This window comes from Chlamydotis macqueenii, chromosome 8 (genome assembly GCF_036417535.1).
Source record: "Chlamydotis macqueenii isolate bChlMac1 chromosome 8, bChlMac1.mat, whole genome shotgun sequence".
Classification (NCBI taxonomy): domain Eukaryota; kingdom Metazoa; phylum Chordata; class Aves; order Otidiformes; family Otididae; genus Chlamydotis; species Chlamydotis macqueenii.
In genome coordinates, this window is record NC_141563.1 from 5842711 (window position 1) to 5868914 (window position 26204).

The window sequence follows — 26204 nt, forward strand, 5'->3', positions numbered from 1 at the left end:
TACTTATTATAACCTCCTGTATTTCGTTAACTTTTTGAATTTAGTAATCACTTACATGAATATATATATATAAAACATCATTATTTGACTGACTATACACATCTGACATGGCAAATGTAATTTGCTTCTAAAAAAAGGATTTAAGTACAGATACTTGCTGAGTTACGCATTTTGATAGCACTTCTAAGTTCTTCTACCTAAGGTTTCTTCATTATGCTTGTTAGGGAATTTAGTAATTTGATCTATTAACACAATCCTAATTAAATACTTAACAGAGAATTCCTGAATTCTTTCTGATTCACATAACCAAGGGAGAGCTTGCTGCACTCCAGGTCACAGTGAAACCAGAACACCTGCACAACACGCACTGGAATCAAGAACCAGCAAATGGTGTTCTTCAGATTATTTTTATTTTGTCAGATTTCATAGCTTCACACTACCTACTTTGAGGTTTGGTTTTTTAAAATATATTTAACAATTACTCCAGAAGTCGCCTGTCTCCCACGTACCGGAAGAATCAAATACCCAACGGTAAAACCCACAAAGGCACTTGAGTGCCTTTATGCCAAGAACTTCATATTTCAAAAATAAAACATTTGTAGCTGGATAGGTTAAACTAAGAAATTAATGTAGGATGACCGATAACAGGATAGTTATAAACATTTAGAATCATATATAGCTCCAGCCTCAAACTTCCCAGAATATTTTGGTTTTTTTGCAGTTAATTAAGGATTTTCCTAGATCACACTGTCAAATCCTGTCTAGATAAACCAGAAAACAAAAATCCCTTACAAAAATTTATATTCTGTTACATATATGTACTGTCTCCTTGCCCTTATGCCCTGGACATTTAAACTAAGAAGCAGCAGTCATTTTATAAAATACCATCTGAATTTCTGCTGTCACAACCATCTCCACCAATCTCTGAAGAACACAGGAGTGGGAAAAAGAGAAACAAGGCTTCAGTTCTAAATCAACTCTACCCATATATAAATAAAAAGTAGTTCCCTCTTCCTGACTCACGCGTACCTGCATAGCAATGACGTTAAAAGCAGCGGCTGAACTTCTCTGGCAGCTCAGCTCAAACCCCTCCAGAGGCAGGTAGCACCGGGAAGCATCCAAGCCCGTTCATCTCGGAACATCTGCTGGAGGAACACGAGTCCCGCTGACAGAGCCACCCAGAGCCACTCTCAGTACCTTATCAGAGCAGGCTCGGTTCGAAACTTGGCAACAGAGGCTCCTAGTTAACCCATTTCCCGGTTAAATGGTGACAGCCATTTTTGAATGGTAGCTTCTGTTCCTCGGGTAACTGACAGAACATGCTTTCTGTCTTGCCTTTTTCTTAGTATGACACCAATTAGCTACTCTCACACTTTATCTCACAATCCCTGTGAGGTTTAAAGCATCAAATGAATGTAAAAGACCAGCTGGTAGAAGACACACCATCAACTTGGTATTACTACAATAATTTATCAAGATTCTGCCTAAAGTAGCACAGAGGATGAAATTCTACATAATTCTCAACACTTAACACGTCTCTTTCTACCGGCCAGTGGCTCTGGGTTCTGATGAACCAAGTTCTAATAATGAACTCTTCTGCACATAGCACTAATGAGAGTGAAAGATGGTGCTTTAATTACAGTGATGAATAGTACAAGATAGTGGTTTGTTTGATTACCTTTAAAATCAAGGTAAACACAGAACACTGCTTTCCTACAAGAGGAGAAAGATGAAGTTAGCTATGGTGCTCTCATTTCTCAAACCAAAAGAGAATCAAAGTAGAGCTAAATCATCAATGGAAACCTTCAACTCAACTCCAGGGTTGTTGGTAGAAAACCTGCAACTCTCCCAAAGCCCAGCTGGACGCTGCAAGTTGCTGCGCTGCTCTGCTACAATATAAATCTGGAGTATCTTTAAAGAAAGTGTAAAAAGATGTAGAATTTAATCCAGCATAATTCAGCCTACCACGTAATATCTAAGTTGTTACAAGATGGTGTGAGAAGCCGAAAACAAAGAAGATCCCATCTTTCAAAAGGGGGAAACAGTGAATTTTTGCATGAAGAGTCACCATAAAACGTTCCTACATTTTCACCTGAACAGGTTCCTTATAATTTTCCTTCCGCTTCTCTATGCACACCCTTACAAGTAATTTTTTAAGGTTTCATTTACTAACATCATGGCGGGGTGGCTGCACTCCCCAGTTCTGGGATTGGCGTCCCAGGGTAAGCCCTTAGCTCCTACACTCCACTCTGTTTCCTCGGGAGACGTGCCTCCCAGCTGGAACTCGTGTGAGACTCCTGCGAAAATACAGCACTTGAAATGAAGACTGAAATTACTCAGGGAAGGCATTTGAAGAACAACTTTTAATTATAAACAAGAGATTTGGCTTTTTTGTTGCAAAACTCATCTTCGTTTTTGAAGGTGACCACCCTTCTTGGTTCAAATTTGTATTTTTCTTGTACGTTGGGGAGACATGTAACTTTTAGCATCTTTGATTAAAAAAACCACAAAGTTGAAACCAATGCCTTTGATGCGTAAGCATCCAAGACCCAGGGACAACTTCATTCTGTCACATGTCAAATATCAGTATATTTTTATAAAGTTGTGTTCAAGAACCTATGAACTGTTTCAGTGATTTTTCTTAAACTGCTAATGTACAAAAATCTATTTTTAGGACAGAAGCATGAGAATCTTTCTTAAGCTTAGCTTTCTTTGTTGATCTAGGAAAATACTCGCTAAAGACATCAAAATATTATGTCTGGTCATTCCAACATGCTATCTTAAAAAAGAGGAAAATAGCTTTAATTTTTTTTTTATGAAAACATAACTTGAAATCTTCCTGTATTTGCATATGAACAGGCTCTTGGTAATTTCCTTGCTGTTTCTTTATTAACCATAAAAAGGGCAGAGAAATTAGGTCATCACACTCATTATTGTAATGGCAATTACATTAAGGAGTTATTTGTCCTTTTCCTCAAAGGTTTATAGAGAAATCGCATTTATAGACCACAGCACAGCAAGACATGAGAGGGACACTGACCTTGTGAAACATTTCCTTCTAAAATAACAGCCAAGGTCAAAAGAAATTTCCCAGTCTCCTCCTTAAATTAATTCTATCAGCAGCGTTAAAGAAATCAGAGCTGACACAGAAAATTATAGCGATCACAACAAACCTGTTTCCCTACGGCTGCTGCTGTAGTAAAACCTGGTGAGTGACAAGCTGCTGGCTAACAGCGTTACTGAAGCAGACAGCTGGCCCACCTTTTTCATCTACTTACGAAAGGATTGCGACAGGCCAGCCACCACAGCGGCTGCTAACAACGGCACGGGCCACAGCGATGTTACAGCACAAGTGGAAAAGGCGCATTACAGATGCTTTGACAAGTATCTTCAAAGGCTTTTCCACTTGTTTTGTTAATCTGGACTAAACAGCAAGCTTTAAGACAGATCTAGAATCTCTAACGTAAAGTAAGGTTTCTTCAGAGGAAGACTCATATATGCACACGCACAGATACAGAACAATTATTTTACTGAAAATGTCACAATCTGGTTTTCCATCTTCCCAGCTAACCCTGTACTCAGGTATGTAATTCATGCTTCAGAAAGAGCAATCTCGGTGCCTTCAGAGATCCTGCTGTACCAATAATCCTTTTTAGCAGATTACTTGGACCCAGGGACGTCCACTTTACCCACTGCCGCAGGTTTCTGCGGGACATCTGGCGATAGTCCCCACTGCTATCTGCTTCTGCTAAGCGCAGGGCTGTGCAGGATCCCTGTCTGCGTGGGGAACCGCGGCAGATCAACGGGAGCGGACTGGCAGACAGAAAAGGGTTGTGCTGAGGACGAGATACCTACGATACAGAGCTCTGTCATCAACCATCACTCCACTGTGAAAACAATCTGGAATTCAAGCAGCGTACTTGTAAGGCAATAGGTTGTCTTTCACCAGCTTTTCAGGAAAATGGGAAGGGCAATGAAATAGTAACTACAGCTTTTCTTAAAAGTTACTTTGGTAAAGGCGTGAATAGTAGTTGTAGATACGATACCATCTTCAGTAAGTACTTTTTCTTTCCAAGAAAACTTTCTTTTTAAAAACAAAAAGGTAATTAGCTTGTGACCTACAGATACAAAAGACCAGAATGTTCTTTTCCAAAGAACTAAGATAGAGCAGGAGACCGTCGTGAACGAGATACTACTTCTCAGTTAACCAGCAACCAGGGTAAAACGATGCCTGTTCTCATCCTTCACAGGTACCGTTTCGTAAACTGAGCCCTTTTATGGCACAGCAACGAATTGGAGAAGTCTTTCTCCTCCACCTCCCTTCAGTAATGGAACAACTGCCAGTGCGTAAGTCTGTTTAAAGATTAAAACAATAAACCACACCATCATGTTCTCATTCCTCATGCCTTTTTGGTTCATAATGTTACTCCAGGAGGTGTTGCGTGATGAGTAGCTCCCCAAACAGCGCAGGCAGTTGCAGCAATAACCTCTTCACGTCATAGTAAATAACTATTCTCTTTGGCAAAACGTCGCCCCTCCTGTTCTCCTCAGCTGAGGCAAGCAGGGGAAGAGGGCAGGGTGACAAATGAAACAAAACGGAGAAAACAGCTGGACAGAAAAACACAGCACAGAAACAGGAAAAATGGTGACTCCCGTCCCTTCATTTTCAAAATAACACATTTCAATGACTTAACGTGGCGATCACTAGAACATAAGGAAGTATTTGCTGTGCTCCCAAGAAGAGCAGTAAATACCAGTAGCGTTACTAGAAACCTCTGCTACAAGCACAAGCTACGTCAGCGCATGTTGTCCAGAAACCACACAAGCCCTTTGCGTAACAGTTAAATCTTTGCTTCGGCAACAGGAGCGATCCCCACACATGAACCTCAACTGTTAAATCATCTGTTAACTGGGAAGGTGAGGGTAGGTTGGGTGCTGAACATTTGGAAGAACTGAAGACAGTTTTGCCTGGAAGAGCTGGAGAGTAAGGTGGTGTGAACGGCAAGGACTGCAGAGGGATGACGCCAAGCCAGGCCAGAATCTCCAGAGAGGTACTGCCGCAAGAACTTCATTGATGGTTTTGGTTTGACTGGACTAAATAAAGCAAAGAAAAGTAGAAATCGTTGTTTCCTGATTTTTTTTTTTCTTAATTTCTGACTGCCTTATTTTGCTCTGTGTTTTAAGTCTGTTTGCAGTTTGTGTTTTTTCCACACCTCCTTATCATCAAAATTATAAACTGACTGACATCTGTTCTTGCCTTACAAGTACCCAGCCTCTGTAATCCCATAATTCTTAAATGGGAAAGGACGATTATAGAGAAACTTGTCTGAACTACACCTGAGACACATTACTGGAGATTTGAGCAATCAATTTAAAATGGCTGGCTTCAAGTATGTGGTATCAGCATTGAAGGCAGTACCTGTAACTTATGTTACCTAAATACCCAAAGGCAAATTTTATCAAACCTAAAAAAACCAGCTGTCTGCATGGGCAAGTCAATTTGCAGTATTTCAAAAAATAAAAATCAATATTGTGAGAGTTCAAGATGGAATGGACACTATGAGAAAAGCTGGTACATGACTCTCACTCAAGAAGAAATCTCACAGCACATTTACTGCTCACAGGTAACAGGCAGTATACATCAGCGTCCGCCTGATCATCCAAACACTGCTAAATCCAAATCAGCAAGCAATTCTGCCACAGAAAAGTCTTAAAGCACACGTTATAGATATGAAAGACTGGCTAGAAGAACTTTGTTTTTATTAAAACCAAATACTTGTCAATATTTTAAAATGCACTTTAAAATGTAGTTTAGATAATTTGGCGTTTGCTCAACAATGCTAATTACTGTGCCATACAGGAGGTACAAGCTGGACTGTTGTTGCTCAGTTGGTTTCTCATTGATATTTTACTCTGTTATAAACAACAGTGATGATTGTTATTTGCTTCTTTCCTGCGCCTTTCCATAGCTGGCAGAACTGATTAGTCCGGTAGCCGTTCCGTAACACAAACCCGCCCCCCAGTACCATACACTCGCATGCCAGGCGATACAGATTTGATGCTAAATCAGTCCTTTAGTGCGTGTCATTTGCAGCATTTCCATGGGAATCAAGATTACAGGAAAGTCACAACAAAGCGTTAAAATTACCTGGACTTTTTAAAAAGTTGCTATTAAATATTCGTTCCAAGCAGAACAAGAAAACAGATAATGTTACTCTCCAGAATACTTTTAATTTAATTTTTTCGCCTCATCTCTTTGCTGCTCCAGATTATAAGGTTACTCATTGTAACTGCCTCTTTACCACCATTTTCTCTGGTAATTTCCACTTGGATTATAATATTTTACAATATTATCAGTCATATGTTGTTGGGAAATGTGACTACAAAGTGACCTATCATGTATCGCTACCTCTTTGGCACAGGACTTTTCGCTACTGTTCCTAGCAGTACCTACTGTTAAGAATGCATTTCCAAAAGAACTTCTGTTATCATCTTTCCACTATTTACACCCAGGCACAATCAAAACCTGGCAAAACATTAAAGCAGCAGATTTTGATAAATTTAACTCGCATGAAGACTAAACACATCATTTGTGATTATTTTTCAAATCATTTGTACTGTGGACGTACAGCTCACTGTATCCATCCTCAAACACCGAACAGTTGCTATTTTGAGACATACTACTTAATAATTTAAAAAAAAAAAATCTTTTCCAAGGTGTATGTTGGATACAAGAGAACGCACACATGGGTTGTCCCTGAACAGAAGGCTCTCTGATATTTTAGCTTCCTCTAAGTAATGGGTACCTAGTGTATGAAATGCAGCTACAGTGGATGTAGTAATTTAAAACATTTTATTATCCCACAATGATGAAAGGTACAGGTACAGAAGTGAGGGAACTCAGATGACCAAAGAACTATTTCGCTCGCTTATAGCTATTCATCAATCACAGATGCCCCTGTAATCATCACTTTAAATAAAGTAGGTTTCATTTCACAAAGACAATTACAAATTTTCATATTGCTGCAAAGAAAAATGGCAAAAAGATAAAAAAAATTAAGATAAACTGACAGGAACTTTCATATTAGTACACACGCTTTCTACTGTGTCCGGCACTCTTCCCATTCAGCCTCTTTGCAGTTGGGTGCAAAATAAATACTACCTATCGAAATGCATATAGTGTAACACTTCTATATCGCTCAGGTACTTCAAAATGAAGTATCAAATCCAAATCACTATTTTGATTGAGCCTTTTGCAGACAACGAAGTAGCTGTTCGATGCAAGTTACTCATACTGAAAAAAATACACGAAAGAAAATCAATTTTGTGCTTCCAATGAACAAGCAGAGAGAGGTTCAACCAGAGCAGCCACTACGGAGAAGAGGAACACTTCCCACATCCACTGCAGAAAAGGCTGCAGGCCGGCTGGCAGCCAACTGGGCCACACTGGTGTCCCAGGCAGCTTGGACTATATCTATGAAATGCTTCAAGACAAAGAAAAGGCATGATAATAGTGACTGTTCAAACTTTTTACTTGGGAACTATTTAAAATACTTCTATGGTTCTTTAAAATGACCTTTACAGTAGCATTTGAATTAATCCCTAGCTGACTACACTGGGATTCTCTTTACGTAAGCTATACATTCTTCTGGCAATCCTAGGTACATCAATGACGGACTATAAGAGTTATTTTTGAATGCTACCTTTATCTTAACTCTTTGGGTTTGAACAAAAGTGAAAAAGAATGTTATAGTGCAGGATGGGGACATGAACTGGAAAAAACAGGTTTTGGGCCTAGCAAAGCAAGCGTGTAATCACTCAAACATACTACTCTGAATTTAAGTCTCACCACTCAGGGTATGCAAAGCAGCAATCCGGAAATGTTTCCTGTCTGTTAAATGACGTACAGAGCATACAACAGCCTACTACCCCATCAGCTACTCCATTACGTCAAATGGTAGAGATTCACACTGCGTTCTGACGATGGCTGAACTGCACGCTCGTCTAATTCCACGCAACGCGATTTCAAATCTTGGTTTTATTGCTGTTGTAAGATTATGATGGGAGGGCAAAGGAGAGAGAGGGGTAAAAAAAAAAATTCATTACTTTCTCAGAAGTCCCCTGGTAGCCAGCTGAATGCTCACAGCTTCACTCCTATGTTCAGTAATTTGGTGACTTCTAGCTTCTGGATGTTTGTCTTCAGACAGTGATGTTTGTCACAGAATTAGTGACATCTAATTTCAGTCATAGTAAAAAGTCAGTAGAAGCCAGTTCAATGTATTAAAAGTGCTACCTAATGCTAAATGAACTAAAACTTTAGACTTTTTACATTCCTGATGTCTTGATTCCGTACTTGCAGATTCGGCCCAATAATGCCCTTTCACATTTGTTTCTATATACCCATTTACACACAGAGATACATCTAGAGGAATAATGTAGCAGAGTAGCTTTGAATGTGCATAGCAAATAACGTTACAACAGGCCTGGGACAACGAGACCGAATCGGTCATTCACATAGCGCTCTCCCTTTGCGTGTGAATGAGACAGGCGGGGAACAGATATTTGGAGACGAACACCACACTTTTGCCAGAGTCCTGAGGCTACAGATGATAGTGTCACTCTGGTTTTTCCCAGCTTTCTAGTATTTGGCATTGCCACTAATTTTTACCTTTTTTTTTTGTGCACAGTAAGACAGAAATAATATTCTCAATTTAGCTTTTATGGATACCGGTGTCTATATTTAAAAACTGTTTGTTTTTAAACAGATTACTTTTATAGAGTAATAAAGCATTACAAACACAAGTTGTTTATTGTTCCAGACATGCCTAACAAGTCTTGTTCAGCTGTTGATAAATTCGGGACGTTTTCATTCTGATGTCACGCTGATCCGGCATGAAAACTCACCATTACACCCTGGTATTTCAACGCCGGATTAAACAATGTAAACTCTCTCCTGATTACTGATAATGAGTCTACTGCCAAGACACTGCGGTGAATGTATTCATATTTGCAAATATACTGCTATATAATTACAGCTTGATGAGATAAAGATAAACAGTGCTTTCACAAAAATAAATACATAATAATAAATACATATAGGCCCAATTTTAGTAATCTTAGTCTCCAGATTTTATTCTGTATTTTACTAACTTAATACACATTCCACTGAAATTGTAAGCAGCCCTACATGAAGCACTAACTACTACATTTTTAAATTTACAACAATCTCATCCAGGGAAGAACAAGCGACCTACCAAGCCTTCAAATTTCACCTCAAAGTAGCATTTAACTTTCAATATGTAATCAGGGTCAAACTGCTTATGCAAAGGCAGCTAATTGCATCCTCTAAAAAGGTGTCTGAAATATGTAAAAGATTGTAAAAACAGTTTCTGTAGATATAGAACAGAGTCCACTGTGACATGTTTTTTCACAGCAGGAAGAATGTTAACCTTTGAGAACAAATACTGGATTTAAAGAAGTTAAACAATTAATAACCAAAACTAATATTTAAAATTACAGGAATAAAATAAAATAATTTTCCACTCAAAATGCATATATCTTGATGGCTTCAATGAGTTAGATTACTTCCAATGTATAGAAAAAATGTGAGATTTTTAGATGTGAGACAGAAGGGTATCAGGCTTGTTTGTACAACTATATAAAAATAATACAGAAAATATAAAATAAAAATACATAAAAATATAAAAAAATATATTAAAAAACTTGTTTGTAAAATTAGTTTGTGCCACCAGTGCCAGAGAAAAGCCGAAGTCACTTCTTCCCCTTTCCCTCCCATTACATTAGAGAACAGCCATTCCAATGTTGTTGGAATGACAAACTAACCTTCTGAAAAATTCTAAAACTAAGAGAAACCCACTTAAAATATCTGGCAAATCACTGATTAATACCTAGTAGCATCTAGCACATGCTCAGCATTCTGATGACACTGCAAAGAAACCCAGCCTGAGTCACACCCTAGGACCCACACAAAGCAGCAGAGTAAGCTGGCTAGACAGTATTTTTCTGTATTAACCATATATTGTATTAAATTTAAATGGATTTTAGATAAAGAAATAATCTAAAAATCACCTAAGGGTGAAATAGTTCTTTCAAAGAAAAATGCCACAGTTTGGGATGAACAGAAAACAAGTGAAATTGTGGGGTAGATGTTATAAAGGAAGCATAGCCTCAGCATCTAAGAATTGTAGATGGAGCTCTTTGAAATTTCTTCTGCTAAAAATACTGTAGAAAACAGTGATTAGCAGTCACAGTAATTAACAGTAATTCAAATATCTTAATATAGATTTACATAACATTTTTTCTTGGGGAAAATGTACACTCTGAGACAACATTTATTACATTTGCAGGCTTTAGACAACATCAGTGAAAAAAAACCCTCCTGACTTGAAGGTTTTTTTTTTTTCTCCCTCATACTCAAGCAATACTTTAAGATTAAGTTCTCCAAAAGGCTCTGACACTCTCAAATATTCCCATTTGGAAGGGTCAGGTATTCTGTACAGAGAAGACTTCCAGTCAACCTCTCCTGCACGCGGACCTGCTATCCGAACGCAAAGGGCTGAGAGAAGAGCAAACCGTCTCCCTCGTCTGTTACTGGTTTAGTTACAACGCTGCTGGCCGGGCAGGGAAAGACAGTCCTGACGACACTCTACTGCCAAATTTGTAAAGACAAGCAGTTCCCTTGTTCTGTAGCGCCTGTACTTTGCTGATTGAAAAAATAACAATGAAGAAGAGGTTTTCTCGCACTTATATAGTGCTGAGCAAGCCAGCGCCTCTCAAAGGCAGGCGTTGCCCTGAGCCGTGCACCACAGAACCGCATTTGCGCCTTGTTACTGCTCAGAGCTAACCTTCGCTTCAACGTTTTATCACCTAATTCCATCTGAACTTAGTGTAACACAGGTAACTGGTATCAGTTTAATGTATATCTAGCCTAACATTAAGTAATAACATTTTAAAAGTTCAATTATGATAATCCACAATTTTCTTTAGTGCAGTATTTTCCTGTTTTAATCCAAGCCATTATTATCCCCCCCCCCCCCCCCCCAAATGATGACAATAAGGTAAGAGACAAGGGCACGTCTAGCTGCCAACAGATCAGCCGCGTATTATTTTAATCTCTACAGTACCACATACACTGATGCCACTGCAAGAAGCAGAGGAGGAGAGGTGGGAGTTAGGCTGTGGGACAAAAAAAAAAAATTATCATCCTTCTGGAAAAAGATATTCCTGGCAATAAGCTTCATCACACCACGCCTACAGACAGAGCTGGAGGTCTCTGCTTTGTTGGGGTTGTCACAGATTGATGATGCCCTTGGGCTAATATAAATGCAGCACTTTCAGGAGGGAAGCTCATCAGAGCGCACAGCTATTTGGTCTGCACTTCAGCCTTTCCTTTGGCGAAGGATTCAGTTTGGCTGCTCTCCTCTAGTCCAGCAGCTATCTCCAACATGCTTGTAAGAACTCGTACAAGAAAGAATTTGTAAAATAAATAACCAGAAGATGGATATAGGCCATCCATAAGTGGAACAAAAGACAAAAAAAAAAATAATCATTTGACTAGGATTAAACTTGCAAATTCAGATCATGTTTTAAATTCTTTTCAAAGATGGGTGGGGAAAGGTACAGAAGCAATGCAAAGAACAAGAAATCAGCAGTGTATGCCTTCAGGAAAACTTAAAGGCAAATTTAGTCAGTGATTATACTGGAAGAATGGTATTTTTCCAGATAAAATAGATTAGTAGAACAAAAAAAAAAGTCTAGAAGACTACAGTTTGGATAAGACAACAAAAGGGATGATATAGTTAAAAATAATATCTTTTTAAATACTATGAAAATAGTCTTACATATTTTAACTGTAATTTATTCATCAAGATGGTAGCTAAAATGGATATTATCTAAAAATACCTATGAGCCAAGAGCTGGTGCTGTAACGGGCAGGAGAGACACGCCGTTCCCAGCCCAGGGAGCGCGGTACCCTCTGAAACGACAGAACGTGCTGGTAGACTTCCGTGCTGCTGTCCAAGGTCTCAGCTTTAAAAAGATGGCTAGTAACCAATTTCTCTGATTAGTGAGCACACACTGTATTTAAGGAGCAAAAATAATGGCCTACAGAGAAACATCTCAGTTCTTTTACGAGTACACATAGTGACCTGCAAGTTGATACCATCTCCCACTTTTTTCAAGAGAACTCTAATTCCGTCTTCTAAAAAGTATATTAATTACTGATAGCCTTCAGATTATCTGCAAGTCTGCCAACTTCATGCATAACCTACATCTTCAACTCAGAGTCTACAGCAAATAAGGAAAGAAAAAAATACTGAGCTATTCTTTCCGTAACGCTAAGAACACTGGGGAGATTCCAAAAGAATAGAAGAAAAACAATGGAATTTTTGTTTTTGGAGAGTCAACAGACAATACAAATAATGTCAAGGCCCCACATCCTCCTCCTGATCTCTTGCAAAATAATTTCAGAGTCAGCAAGCAGCTTGAGTTATAAAAAAATATAATAGAAAGATAATGCTAATTAAAACATGAAATTATAGAACATAAGCCACTTGTAAAAATTCCATTATAAATGTAACTGAAAAGTGTACGACTGTCATTATGAGTGCAAGGCACCTAACTTGATACTAATACATTCTGATTAAACAGAATTTTTAAGGCTCGATACATTAAATTGATTCATAATCCGATCAACTGAGCTGAAACTGCAACTCTGAGCACAGAATCCGCAATGAACGGGTGCATTTTCCAAGAAACATCGCAGGCTGAGTTACCAGCTTGCCAGCTCTTGCTGTTCGTACCAACGGCCTGGAAGAAAAACTCGTCACCCATCAGGTTTGAAGAGAATGCAAAATCCGTGGGAAAGGCAGCTAAGGAAGAAGCTGAAGCAGAGGAGCACAGCCATCAGCTCTCCCTCTGCATTTGGGATGGTGGGAAGGTATTCAAAGAAGCCACACTGAAATGGGACATCCCACCCTAGCTGAAAAAAAAAAATGCAAGTTACAGTAAAGAGAAAGTTTCTACCTTCTCTAGTAATGGTTCAAAGCTGTTTGAGAAAAGGAACCTAAAATAACTGACACTACAGCCATATGTAGGATAAGAGCATAATTGTGTTTAAGTCATTAAGACAGCAGATCTTGTTAGAACAAGCAAGGCTGTATTACCCTTCTCCCTACCCCCTAATCAGCACAAGCCAGTAATACCAAGCCACATGTAGCCTGTTACATAAGTTCTCAGCTTCCCTATGTTCTGGGAGAACCAGACAAATTATCCCCCAATGCCTAGAGGCACATGGGTATTATTTGAATTTTTGTTGTTGTTGTTGAAAGTACACAGTACTTTAGTAGGATTGTTTTCTTCCCCAAAGCTCTGACCTGGAAAAGAAAGAATTTTCAAGCATGTGCGTGTGCTGACTTAGAGAAAACACAGTTCATGATGCTAACGATACAGAAAAAAAAAGTAGTGGAGAGAAAGCGAATTGAGCAGGACGTTTAGCATCAAGATTTCCTTCTCTCTAGCAGTTCTTTGCCAGCGTCTACACGTATGTCTTCATCAACTCATTACTATACCATTTTACTTCCCAACCACGTAAGTTAAGTTTTCTCTGCATTTCTTCCTGTTGCTGAAGAAAAACTAAAAGGAAGAGTTCGAACACTCTCATTCTTTGCAGGTACCTGTTAGGAACATTTTTCCATAAAGAATTCAGCAACAGAGAAGTTATGAGGCTTCCTTGACAAAATGAGTACTGAATTACTCTAACTTACAGCCTTTCTACAGGCAGTCACACCATTGTTTTTTTTTTAATCTCACATACACAAACATGTCTTTACAGGGAACTTCTAAATATCGTCAGACAGGTTTGGTTTTGCTTTTGGTAGTGGGGGAGTTAAGAGGGGTAAGGGAAAGAAAACAAAACAAAACCTGTTCAAAATTGTGAACTGAACTTCTTTTCCCTCAACATTTTGTCCAATTCATTGTTTCCCTTTTATGTATTAAGATGTAACCCCATACAGTACTTTCTTCCACTTTTATTATTTTTTTTTTTACAGAGCATCAAAGGTGTTACTGTAACATAACACTTCAGTGAACTGAGCTCCTTGCAGAAGCTGGCTGCCTTCACAGAGCAATACCATAGAAACACACCACCCAGATTTACAGAATTATTTCTATGTAACGGACCAGAAGCTTTTACCAATGTTTATTCCCTCACAGTGTGCCCTTAAGAAGAGAAATCAATCACGTGTTTTCCACCAAAGCATATTTAAGAAATATAGGTGTCCCTATATAATGAGATTTCATATTACATACTATATACATGTGATAATTAAGTCACGTAAAATTCACTTGATCCACCATTACATGCTTACCCAATATCTACATATTCATTCTGCTTTTCTTGTAATTTTTCTTCTTTTGAAGCTCATCATAATTTTTAACCTGCCACTTCTTTATCAAAACAAACAGTTAAAAAATTTCAACGCACACTTCACATTGTATATTATTCCACAGATACTGACTGCTAGGTGTTCTAAATTGTCTTCCAAACACCCAACTTTAAGCTTATAAAGAGCTCTTGGCATTTCAGTTTTTTTAGAGATGTCATCAGTCTTGACAACTGACTCATTTGGATCTCTATCACAATTTGTATAAGCATCCAGCAATAGCTAGAGACAGCTTTTTCCAGTCTTCTAAAAACTGTCAAGTTGTAGAACTTCTTTCTGACAGACTTTGCACCAGCCTTAGATTACGGTTTGGGAAGGCAAAAGAAATACATCATACTGGGAGATATCCTCCCTCGTGACCTTCTGATGGATGGGGGAGAATTGGACATCTTCCACATTTAGAGCAGACAGTCACTTGGTGAAAGAGCACTATTATAACTTAAATAGTTTAACAAGTTACCAGATAAAGTTTTAATACAAGTCTTAATTTTTTTTTTTACTTACATAGGGCCAAGTCCATTAGATTTTACTTCGGGTACTTTGCAGATATATTTCTGTAAGGTAATAAAATTTCCTACTAGTTCGTACAAACCTAATAGCTAATAGAAAACCTACCAGTTCAGATAAACGACTGAAGCACGCTGCTATTTACTGCATTTCCCCAAGGGTCAAACAAAAAGGTGAGACATACTACAGAGACCTTGCAACATTCTGTTCATTCACCTTCAGGGGAAAAAAAAAAAAAAAAAATAAAAAATTGTGTAAATGTTGTTAAATTCTAAAGAGTTGGTAAGATCCAAGAATGTCATGTTACAATACATCTGCTGTGATGACAGCGTGCTCTTTGCTGACAAGCGCGGGCGGATTGCCAGGCTCACGCGTGTGGATTAACGAACGCAGTTTAGCAGTGTTTTGTGCCACACCGGAGCAGCCGCTGCGGGACGGGGCGTACAGACCACGCTCCTCCGACAGCCAGCGCCGCCTTGTCCCCGTGCTGCTGCGTGCGTACGAGGCAGAGCTGGTAGCGAAGCTCTCCGTATGTTTACGTGACGGACCCGCACCTCCCGCTAAAAGCGGCGCACTATTTTCCATAATTGGAAGAAAGCGGCGCTCTTAACCAAGTAACTGTCTGCTGCAACCCTGCGAGATTTTCAGAGTTCCCCTAGCCAGCACAAGGGTACTATCTTGGCGTAATTTAAATAAACTGAGTGATGAAGAACTATCTCCTAGGTAATGTGTAAAATAATTTATAGATTCTTCTTTTTCTAAACATCTTAGTTACCGTACGCCAGAACACACTTAACCTAGCAGAAGACAGACCACTCCTAAACAGTTATTTAGATAACCTCTTCACATCTTTAAGGAGATACAAAGAAAGTTCACAGCAGCAAACCACCAGCCAAAAGCCGAACCACACTACTGAATAGCGCTGTTGAAACAGGAAGAAAGTGTTCTTAAACCGCGTATAACAAAATAGCACTTATTTCAAGGTTAATGAAAATCCTTCTTGATCTGTTTAGAAAGGATTTTCTATGTGGTATCTGGCATTCTTCGCAGACTTTAATTCATATCATCTTTAACTCATAATTTATACCTCCTTTTAACAGTTTTTCCTTGGACTTCAGGAGTGAGGTTTTTTTTTTAGGTCTGTTTTTCAGTTCTTTTATTTATTTATTTATTTATTTTAAATTAAACCCCCACTCCACTTCCCCACCCCTGTCCCCCCAAGTTAACAGCAGCAGAGGGAACACTACCTAAGAATACACTCAGAAGCTCTTTGGTTCAAAATTTTAGTTTGCTCAAGGCAGAAGAGCACTAGCTATTTTTTTTCAGCCCTCGGAGCACCTAATTAGCAAGGAAGTGAACAAGACAGACAACAGTCAATAACGATGCACGGGTTTATTTTCCCATGAAAGGCATGAGCCTTGACTTTGGGAGGTACTATCTTCTCCCAAGGTACACATTCGTTTTATTTCCCATCATCATTGCAACAGCAGCAGTTTGGCTTATTCAGTATACTATGTATCTCGATTGGAAGATGTGCTGCAATATTCTCTCCTCATTTCAGTAAAAGATTAAATGCGATTGCCATTTTCCATGAAAATAAACAGGAGATAATGCGCTGCTATTTCTGAAGATTGCCTACTGCATTCACCTGGCAAAGGCACATGGAAAGGCCGTTCTGTAAACATCAGGGATCTCACGGCGGTTCTGAGAATACACTGGCAATGCCACACAAGCAGCACAGTCCATTCAATAGCTCTGCACAACTGAAATGAATCCTACAAGAGCTGTAGGATTTCATTATTTTCCACGCAAGGGTTCTTAGTGACACAAATCTGAAATGCCAGCTACATTGCTGGAACCCTAAATAAGACCAAAACCCTACTTTTTTTTTTCTCGTGCTACTGAAATCACAGATGCAGGAAGAAAAAAAAAAAAAAAAAATCACCGAAATTAAAATTAAAGCTAGAGAAATATGGAAGGCTTTCAGTTTTCTTTTGTGGGGAAAATGGCAAACGTGAAAGCAGGTGGACGGGATCAGTTTTTTAGCACTGGAGTTGCTGGAAAGGACCAGCAACAAATTCTTACTTTGTATTCTTTATAAACATAACTTTGGTGCCAGTAGCTCTGCTACCTTCTGCATTAGTTGCTGCACTTGGTGCACAAACTGAGCAGATATTCCATGAAAACAAAAAGGATGTTGCCGCGTACTCTGTGGTTACCTCAGTCTTCCAAAAATTCCCGATACAGATATCTACATTACCTTTCGGATTTAATTCCTACCTTTATTTGCAGGCAGTCCTTATTAAACAGATTTCAAAAGTGATGCTCTAAGAATAAAGTGTCTGTTTTCTCCCACAAGAGATCTTAAATAACAGTCCTTTACTGCAACTTCTCAGCTATTCGCAGGCTCAGATACATATGAATAAAAGTAAGCATAGAACAAGCTAATTACGTAATTTTATTTAATCTACAGTTTCTTTCAACTGCCTCAGAGAAATACAGAAGTGACTCGATTTGACTGCAGCCAAGCTAATCACCAACAGCGCAAAAGAATGGCGTTAGCAGCAAACAATCAGTCATAGAGCTCAGTTTCAGAAAAGGAGCAGGCCTACATCAAACACATTCTTCAGTCCCAGAAAATTACAGAAATAAAGCAAACTCTAGTGTGACTCACAGATAACCTGTATTTGTTTTGCACATGCTAAATTCCAGACAAACACGCAGCAGAACACAAGCCAAGTCACCGCTGCTGTTTACACGACACAGAAGAAAAGATCTTCTACATACAAGACAAACATCATTAAAACCAAGAAGCAGGCAGCACAAAATCCCCAGGCTATGAGTCAATATTAGCTGCACGAAAAAAGCTAACGGGATACTGAGTTGGTAAGTTAAAATGGTAAGAGCAGAAGAAACTTTTTGTAGAGTTGTGGCAGTTACCACGATGGAAGCGTGAACTGGCACCTTGTGCTTGTGGGAGCTTGGTAGCCACACGGCAAACGCATGTTCATGCCATGCTGACTAACGCGAGGAGGTGCATCTGACACCAGGCAAAAATACTGGATCACCATTTGCAAGCAGGTGAGAACCTTACAAGGAATGTGTGTGAAGAAATGAGTCTAAAACCCAGTGTCTACAGCAGAAATCAAGCAAAAAATATGGAACGTGTACAGATTACATTATCCCAGCTGAAAACCATGACTGACTGGTTCTGTGCAGCACATGAGACTCATTAGATTAAACTCAGGATCTGCTTCACCACTATACTTGCCTATTATTTTAATCTTCTGTGAAACTTATTACTGTGCATGATGCTTAAATATCACAAGTCAGTTAATATTAGAATCTCGTGTTTTAACTAACAAATTATGGTATCTATGGGCCAAAAGTCAAGTAGCTGCAAATTCTTTTTATGTGTCCTCATCTAACAAGTAATTCACAATAGCACAGGAATGGAAACTTGTTACATCATGCCTAAAACCAGAAAAAAAAAATCCTTCAGGGCAGAAGCCACATCTTATTTCTTTGTTCTGTGAAGTGTTTAGTACACTTTTTGTTGCCTTACAGAGTTGAAGGAATTCTACAACATGAAAACACAGAGGCTGCGGCGTGTAGCTGCAAGCTAACTGGGGGAGCTGCCGGAGTCCTTCGTCAAGGATAAACACTCTGCTGATGAGAGGGACTGTCATTTCTGCTGGAGTCCTTCGTCAAGGATAAACACTCTGCTGATGAGAAGGACTGTCATTTCGAATGAACGCAGTCTGTCAGAGACCAAAAATGTGGATTGCAGGATGAGTTAACCACTTACCGCCTGCTGTCTTACCCAGAAAGCGACGCGGATGCTGGCTGGGGGTACACACCTAATCACACCTCAGTCACAGTCCAGATCCACAGACTGCTACAGACAACTATTGCCAGACTTCCTCACAGCAGATCTCTCTGAGGAGGAAGGTAATTTGCAGCTAAATGGACAAGCAATCTGGATGATAGCACACTACTTTTTATATTAAAAACCCATACACGTGAATTATGTCTTGGAATCAGGAAGGGAAGCATTTTCAATCCTACCAGCTACCATGGACTCATTGCTGGGATTTTGCTAGAGCCTCTCATTCCTTTTGCACCTTGGCTGGCAACTGTGGAAACATGTGGAGGATTTCAGTGGTCCCTCAGTTAACGACAGTACTTTAAAAAAATAACTACATGTGGGTGTAAGGCTAAGGTTGACCTTTTCCTGCAACAGTATTCTTCCAAATTAGAGTTCAAAGTTACACAAAGGTTACACTTTTTGATTGCGTTATGCTTAGTACAGGTTTTATATTTTCCCCATATTGAGAAAATGATACAAAGAAATATTTGAAAGATGGCATAGTTTCCTGGAGACAGTATTTATATACAGGGTATTCACTAACCTTTTTCTAGTAGCTAAATTTTACTTAAGAACTGAATATCTAAAACTGCCTTTTTTTTTCCCCCAGAAATCTAGCAGGATAGTAACTTTTTTGTAAGTCAGATGAAAATGCTCTATCAATATACAACAATAACAGCTGGAAAATATTTTTTTTTTTGCAGAAATCCGGTAATATTCTGTAACATTACTGTATCTGTACACTCCCAACACACACTGGTTTTAAACTGGTATTTATGATTTGACATTATTACCCCTCAAGCTTGAAATTTAGTTGGCCTTGACTCTGCCACACCGGGGACCGGGACTGAGCAGTACCAAAGTCCACAGCTTGGGTAATTACGCAACTTCAGTTTCCCTGCAGAGTATCAGGCAGCAGAGAACTAAGCTGCTGATTCTTCATTCTTTTCCCCAAATGGCACAAGTGCATTGCAGGGGCTTGGGGGAGGGAAAGCATTTCTTAATTCCTCACTGAATCTGTTTATTCTTCTCTCTACTCGAGGCAAATTGAAGAATATCACCAGCATATGAATAGAAAACAGACAGCCTAATTAAATACCAGAATTCTCATTAAAGGGTTGGACCTGTCAAATACATTATTCAGTTGATATAAAACTACTGGCATAATGCAGAAACTTCTGTAAAAGTTTCTTCTGGTAAGAAAAGATACATATTTTTCAAAATATAAAAACATCACAGAATCATCACAGAATGGTTTGGGTCGGAAAGGACCTTTAAAGGTCACCTAGTCCAACTCCCCTGCGAGGAGTAGGAGATCAAATATGTATATGAGAAAAAATAAAAAAACAAAATTGCCTTCCCTTTGTGTACCTGACGTGGAAGGTTTAAGCCAGTTTGGCCCATGAAATAAAGAAGAAATTTTAAGAAAAGATAAATCAACAGGCATATACAAAAGTTCATCTTTACTTGAACAGTGCGTACTATATGCATATTATATATATAGAATATTATGCATATTATATCTGGAAGCATTAAAACAAAATTATTGCATAACTATCAGAACTATGCTGAATTCTTAAGCTATTTCTGATTTCTATAGCCTGTCAAAATCTCATGTATGATATTCATATGGAAGTGCCTCCTTAAGAGACTTTTTTTTTTTTTAAAATGCAATTGGAACTTGCCAACTGAAATAAGTAGCTTCGCTCATATTTTCGCAACTTAGCTTCCATAAACTTTTAAAACATCAGACAATTCCTTTTGTACACCTAACCTGAAGTATAACCTTCAGGAGAAAAATACACTGGTTCTTGGTTCAACGCTGTTTCATTTCCAAGCTCTACACTATTTCTGCGCTGTTTGAAGTCTAGCGTTGCAGAGCCAAGATCATATGAATTTCAGCCCTGGAGGGTAATAACCTGGTATTTAGTTCTTTTGCCCCCTACCAAAATAAAGGCAATGGGATGATCCTATCAAATAAGAAGGTTTAACAAAAAACAAACACAGAATTAGGATTTAATAGCTTGCAACACGTGGAGAACAGAAACAGAGGTACCACTGAATAGTTCCGTACTGTTACCACAAGATGTAATCTCTCAGGAACAGTTTCAATCACAAGTTTTTAAATCAGAACAAGCCTAAGAATAACCTAACTTTCAATTTTACCAGAAAAAAACAAACAGAAGATGTGAACAAACCAAACATTCGAAAGACTAAAACAAACCAGGCTCCACGTGGAATCCCCTACCCCTACACAGGGAAGATTAACTGAAGCCTTTGCTCCTCTTACTGCGTGTTCATTTCCTAATCCTATTCCACTGGAGGAATCTAATTTTTATATATACATACAGATATATACGTGTATGCATATACAGATATATACTTACAAACACAAAAATCTGTAGCTTCTCAAATGGGATACTAATGTGGCCAAGTCAGTCACGACTAACAAGGAAACGACCATCTATCCCGACTCCAGCGCATAAACACACCCATTTCCTAGACTTTTCAAAGACTTCAATATATAAGGTGCTTCCTAGAAAAAGGTTCAGTTATGGCTATTCGAAGAAACAGAGAAGGCCAAAATTTGACATGCCTGCTTTTGTAAGCAGTCACACGCAAAGTAACAGCTAATGACCACAGTCATAGAGTACATGGAATTCCGAGTCTCTTCACTGCAGCTACATGTGTTTATAAGTAAAACTAAAACATTCCGTAATCTCTTTCCACAGTTTCATTTTATTATGACTTACCCCTTTCCAGCTACAGAAACACAGTACATCCGAGCAGACAACAATAAGTGTCCTCTAACAAACAGCAGCATCTTTCCCCTGTTCACGGGGAAGACAGGCTAGCAAAGAGAAACTACCACATTATTTTCTATTAAATTAGTCAAAATTACACTGAACATAGGTTTAACACAGTCTGGTGTACCAGAGGAACATACGAATTAATTACATGTGCTAACTTTCTGTTCTACGTTATTGAAAATGAAAAATCATTCCATGCTCTAAACCAGGATATACATCTTAATTTGCAAGACTTGCAGAAACTGTGACATACGGAACACTAGGAGAAGGCACTGGAAGACATCAAGAGGATAATTTTAAGCCTCTGTCAATACCGCAACAGCCAGATTTTAAATTCTCTGCCAACTTTGCTAATTGTGCAATAAGGAAAAAGGTTGTGACTTCCCAATTAAAATATGGCATTGCTGCTAGGAACTCGCAGAGGGACGTGAGCATTGCATGACAAATTAAAACTCTTGGCCTCAGAATATTAGGACTGAGACTAACTCAACAGCGTCAGCACACTCCGCTGCTGCTAGCACTGGAGTGGGGACAAGTGACCCGGGCCGAGTAGGAATCTAGGGATGCTGGAATAACTGCTTGCTGGACTACATCTAAACAGACAGGAAAGACAGACACAAACACCCACTCAAGCACAGAGGAAATAAAAAATTGCTACTGAAATGCATTTTAAGCAACATTAATTACTGAATTAAAGACCATCAAACCAAACTAGAGAATACCGACACATTTTCTCAACTGAACACTCTGAAAAGAGATGCCTGTTACAGCTACTCTAGAAAAGGATCAAATGAAAAAAAAAATCCAATGGGAAAAACTGCAGGCTCATAAATGGAAGTCAGCAACCTTTTCCTTCAGAGACAAAAATGGAATTAAGTTCTGTAAAAACATCAACAGTCAGGAAGTTTCTTAACCTCTTCAATGCTTTGACTTCTATGAACACTATAAATGCTTGCTCCTAAAACACCCACGACTGTTGCGAGTGCCCTGCAAATTTTGTATCCCTTCAGTATGTCTTTCACTTGCTATTCACAGCTTCTTTTACTAAAATGCCACCTGTTCTCTGCTGAGCTCTCTGTTTGAAAAAGAGTATCAAGATCAGAAAAGGAGACTGGCAAAGTTTCAGGTTATCTGCACTCACTGATCACAGCTTAATCATAAGGAAAAAGGGCCTTGACTAGCTTTATTACTGCTGTTGAAATATTTGTACCTTCAGATCTTCAGCATTCTATGAGAAGGAAAGAATTCTCGAATACAAGCAAAGCGGATGTAAAGAATGCAGTCTTCATATGACAGTAACTGGCTACTGCCACTTCTGAAAAACCATTTGTGCAAACTAAGAGGCCTAATACTTCTTGGCAATACTGTATGGAATAAATCATTAATTACTGATTAGCAGCTTTGATGTTGCACCTGTAAAGCCCTCTGCAACTTATCAGTTGATACCAACTGATCAAATAACAGGGACTCTCTAGTCACATTCTGCCAAATACTTGTTAGTCTTCGTACGCGTTAGTAAACACAAGTTGCTTATAAGCTGACACCAAGCACAAAGCTGTATTAATTTTCACACACCTCCACATGTGTCGCCGATTATAAAAGTATCAAAGGAGTTAAAACAGAGCAGTCAGCCAACTCCAGAGGGTAGGTTCAAACAAAAAAGGCCCTGGGAAAACCAGACTGCAAAGTCTAGATTCAGCTAATGGATGACAGAAAATTTATAGAAGTCCTTTCTTTATTAGACATTTTATTCGCTGTATCCAATATATTCTAATCTGAAAAGACCAGACTGTGCCATAAATACTCCCAAATATAGCAGGAACATCAGTTCCATTGATATCACAATAAAATCTGCTGGTGATTTCCGATGAGCAAGCTTAAGTTCTGTATTAGAACAGAAGTTGTCAACTCAACCTTTGTAATCTCATACTTGTTTACTTAATTTATTTTATACATAAAATATCAAACAATAAAAAAGCGTCAATAATTTTAAATACTTAAATATAGTAAAATCTTATTGTATCATACTGTCATTTTATAAAGAACTCTGAAGAAAGGATCGGCCATATGTAGCCATCCTTTTTACAGACATTTTTTTTTAAACTCAGCTCCAATCAAGGAAGAAATCCACAACTTAGGAGCTTAGTAATAGAATCATTCCTCTGCTGAAGTAATGTTTTAATTAGCAGTTGTATAAAGCAAAGATATATTATTAAAAGTCTACATGAAATAATATGCCATTGTTGCGTGCTTTACATTGACTTAATATGTAACTGGTAACTACTGAATGTCATTAGGTTGAATTGCCTGCGTCACTAAATGTTTTTTAAGCGTTTAACCAAAAATTTCTATAAGGAGTGGAAAAAAAACCAACCAAACCAAAACTATTTTCAAACCACTTTTCCAACACAGAAATATCCACTGACAGTCACTGCTGTAAAACTGAAATTAAAGTGATAATATTGTCACTGCTATATTTAAAAATGCAACACTTGACCCTTGAACCAAGTAGCATGATAGGTGTTTCCAAGCATTAGTACAGAGGAAATACACCTGCACCGACAGCTATGAGGAGACAGAAAAAAAACCAAACCAAAACAATCCTAAGCCTCCCAGTAATAAATGACATTTAACTCTTGAGAAAAAGACCTCAACATCACCATACATGTTAAAGGAGAGACATGTAGTCATTTGGAGTACACAGAAGCACAGAAGAAACATGACACACAAGCTCTGAACACTTACCATCTGAATTGGTTTTTTGTGAAGATCTCGTTCAGTCACCAACTTTTCTTGGTCAGTGACATAAAGGCCTTTTTGTGCCAGGGCTTGTATAACAGCATCGTGACCTAGAAGTGGTTTTGCAGCATCACTCTTGAGAATAAGGCTCCCAGCGCGACAGTAGAGCTCTGCAGACAGCAGCAAGTTAACAACAGGTGGTTTAATGTGCTCCTGGTCGTACTGGTCTGTGTAAAACGGTTCCCGTAGTTCTTCTGGAACATTTTCTACAAAGATTTAAAAAAAAAAAAACAACAAAACAAAAAAAAAACCAACAAAAAAACCTTTAGTCTCTGTCAGGAAGGATAGACATTGTTTTAGCACATTTTTTGATATGTATGAACTCAAAATGATGTTAAAGAAAGTATAGTCAAGGGAAAGCCAGGGTCTTTGCCACTCATTGTGATATAAAACCCTGGGGAAAGCTGCATACAAATGTAACATTTGAACTATTAATAGAAACTTAAGAAAAATTCCAAAACAGTTCCACACTGCAAAGGCCACACCAGAAGGCCTATCCTGTGGTTTACAGCATCATTACTTTAAAGTTTCTTGGCTCTTCCAAATACGTGCCCAAACATTCTCATTCCCTTTGGCATAACATTATATAGGTCAGACACATAGAGGCAGAACACCACCCATGGAAACACAAACCCTTGTCTCTATTGCAATAACAAAACTGAAATGGAACTATATTTTAGCACAGAAGAATCTGTGAGGAAAAGAGAAACTTCCACTCAGCAGCCTTCTAGGTCTCATATGCAAGAAAAATGTTATTATTATACTACCTATTTCAAAGGCAGAATGATGACAGTCCAGCAGCTAAGCATAAATACATGGCTGTTTTACTGGAATTAAAAGAATGGAAAGAGAGGAAAAAAATATTATGAGTTTCCTTAATATTATCAGATAAAATACTGAATTCTTATTTGCCTATTTGTGTTACTCACTTCCCTTAAAATTGTGGCTTTCCTCCTTTTTCAGTGAGCTGGCTTAGCACCCACAGAAAGCTGTGCAAGATTTGGTCAAGTTTATGCTAAATTTTAACCCCAAAATTAGCATTCCAAGACAATCTGAGAGTTTTTCCAAACACTTTACACAACACAATACAGGCAGACTATATTTATAGTTGTCTACCACAAAAGTAATAGTTATAAATTGATTAAATATGGTACTAGATCTAATGAAATCAAATCACCAGTGAAGTGGAAAATAACTTGGGCACGGTTTCAGACTTTTCATTTCTAGACATATGCATTGCAAGATGCTCCATTTTCCCCAAGTAAGAATTTAAGTCTCCATTGTTGTCAAATCAGTTAAGCCAACAGCTTTTATGGGATAAAGAGCATGTGATTCTTTTCCTGAGCCCAAATGGAAAAGCCTATTTAATTGCTACAAGGGGAAAAAAAGTGCGTAGCAAAACGGTGATGCAACACCAGGTTCCCATCCCGTTTGCCTTCAGCTGGGTAAGTGGCCAAACAGACCAGGTCTGCAGCAGAGGGTGGAGCAGGAGCGAGGAAGAACAGAACATGCCATCACAAGATAATGACAGGTTATCTTCTTCCTCAGCCATATTCTGTGGCAGTCCACGTGCTTCCATTACAGGCTTTGGAAGAAGAGCTAGCTGCCTTCTCCTTCTGAAAGGAGGAGATACGCATTACAGGGTGCAAAAAGGGAAAAAAATATTAGTGCATATGTCGTAAGGACGGTAAAAAAGGCTAAGATATCGCTTCTTATTTGCCAATTCAGAATATCAAGGGGAAGAGAGGTACAGTTTAC

General features: G+C 38.6%; 1 protein-coding gene across 6 annotated transcripts in view; it reads right to left on the reverse strand.

Moving 5' to 3' along the window:
- CAMSAP2 (calmodulin regulated spectrin associated protein family member 2) overlaps positions 1 to 26204 on the reverse strand; it is an 87863-nt gene that overhangs the window by 50067 nt on the left and 11592 nt on the right. For 5 of the 6 annotated variants that reach the window (XM_086754096.1, XM_086754098.1, XM_086754101.1 and 2 more), the window contains exon 2: positions 24393 to 24652. In XM_086754096.1, the coding sequence (XP_086610222.1) occupies positions 24393 to 24652 (260 nt within the window). Of the gene's footprint in view, positions 1 to 24392; positions 24653 to 26204 lie in introns of those variants that run through there. The other variant, XM_086754099.1, reaches the window with a different exon arrangement.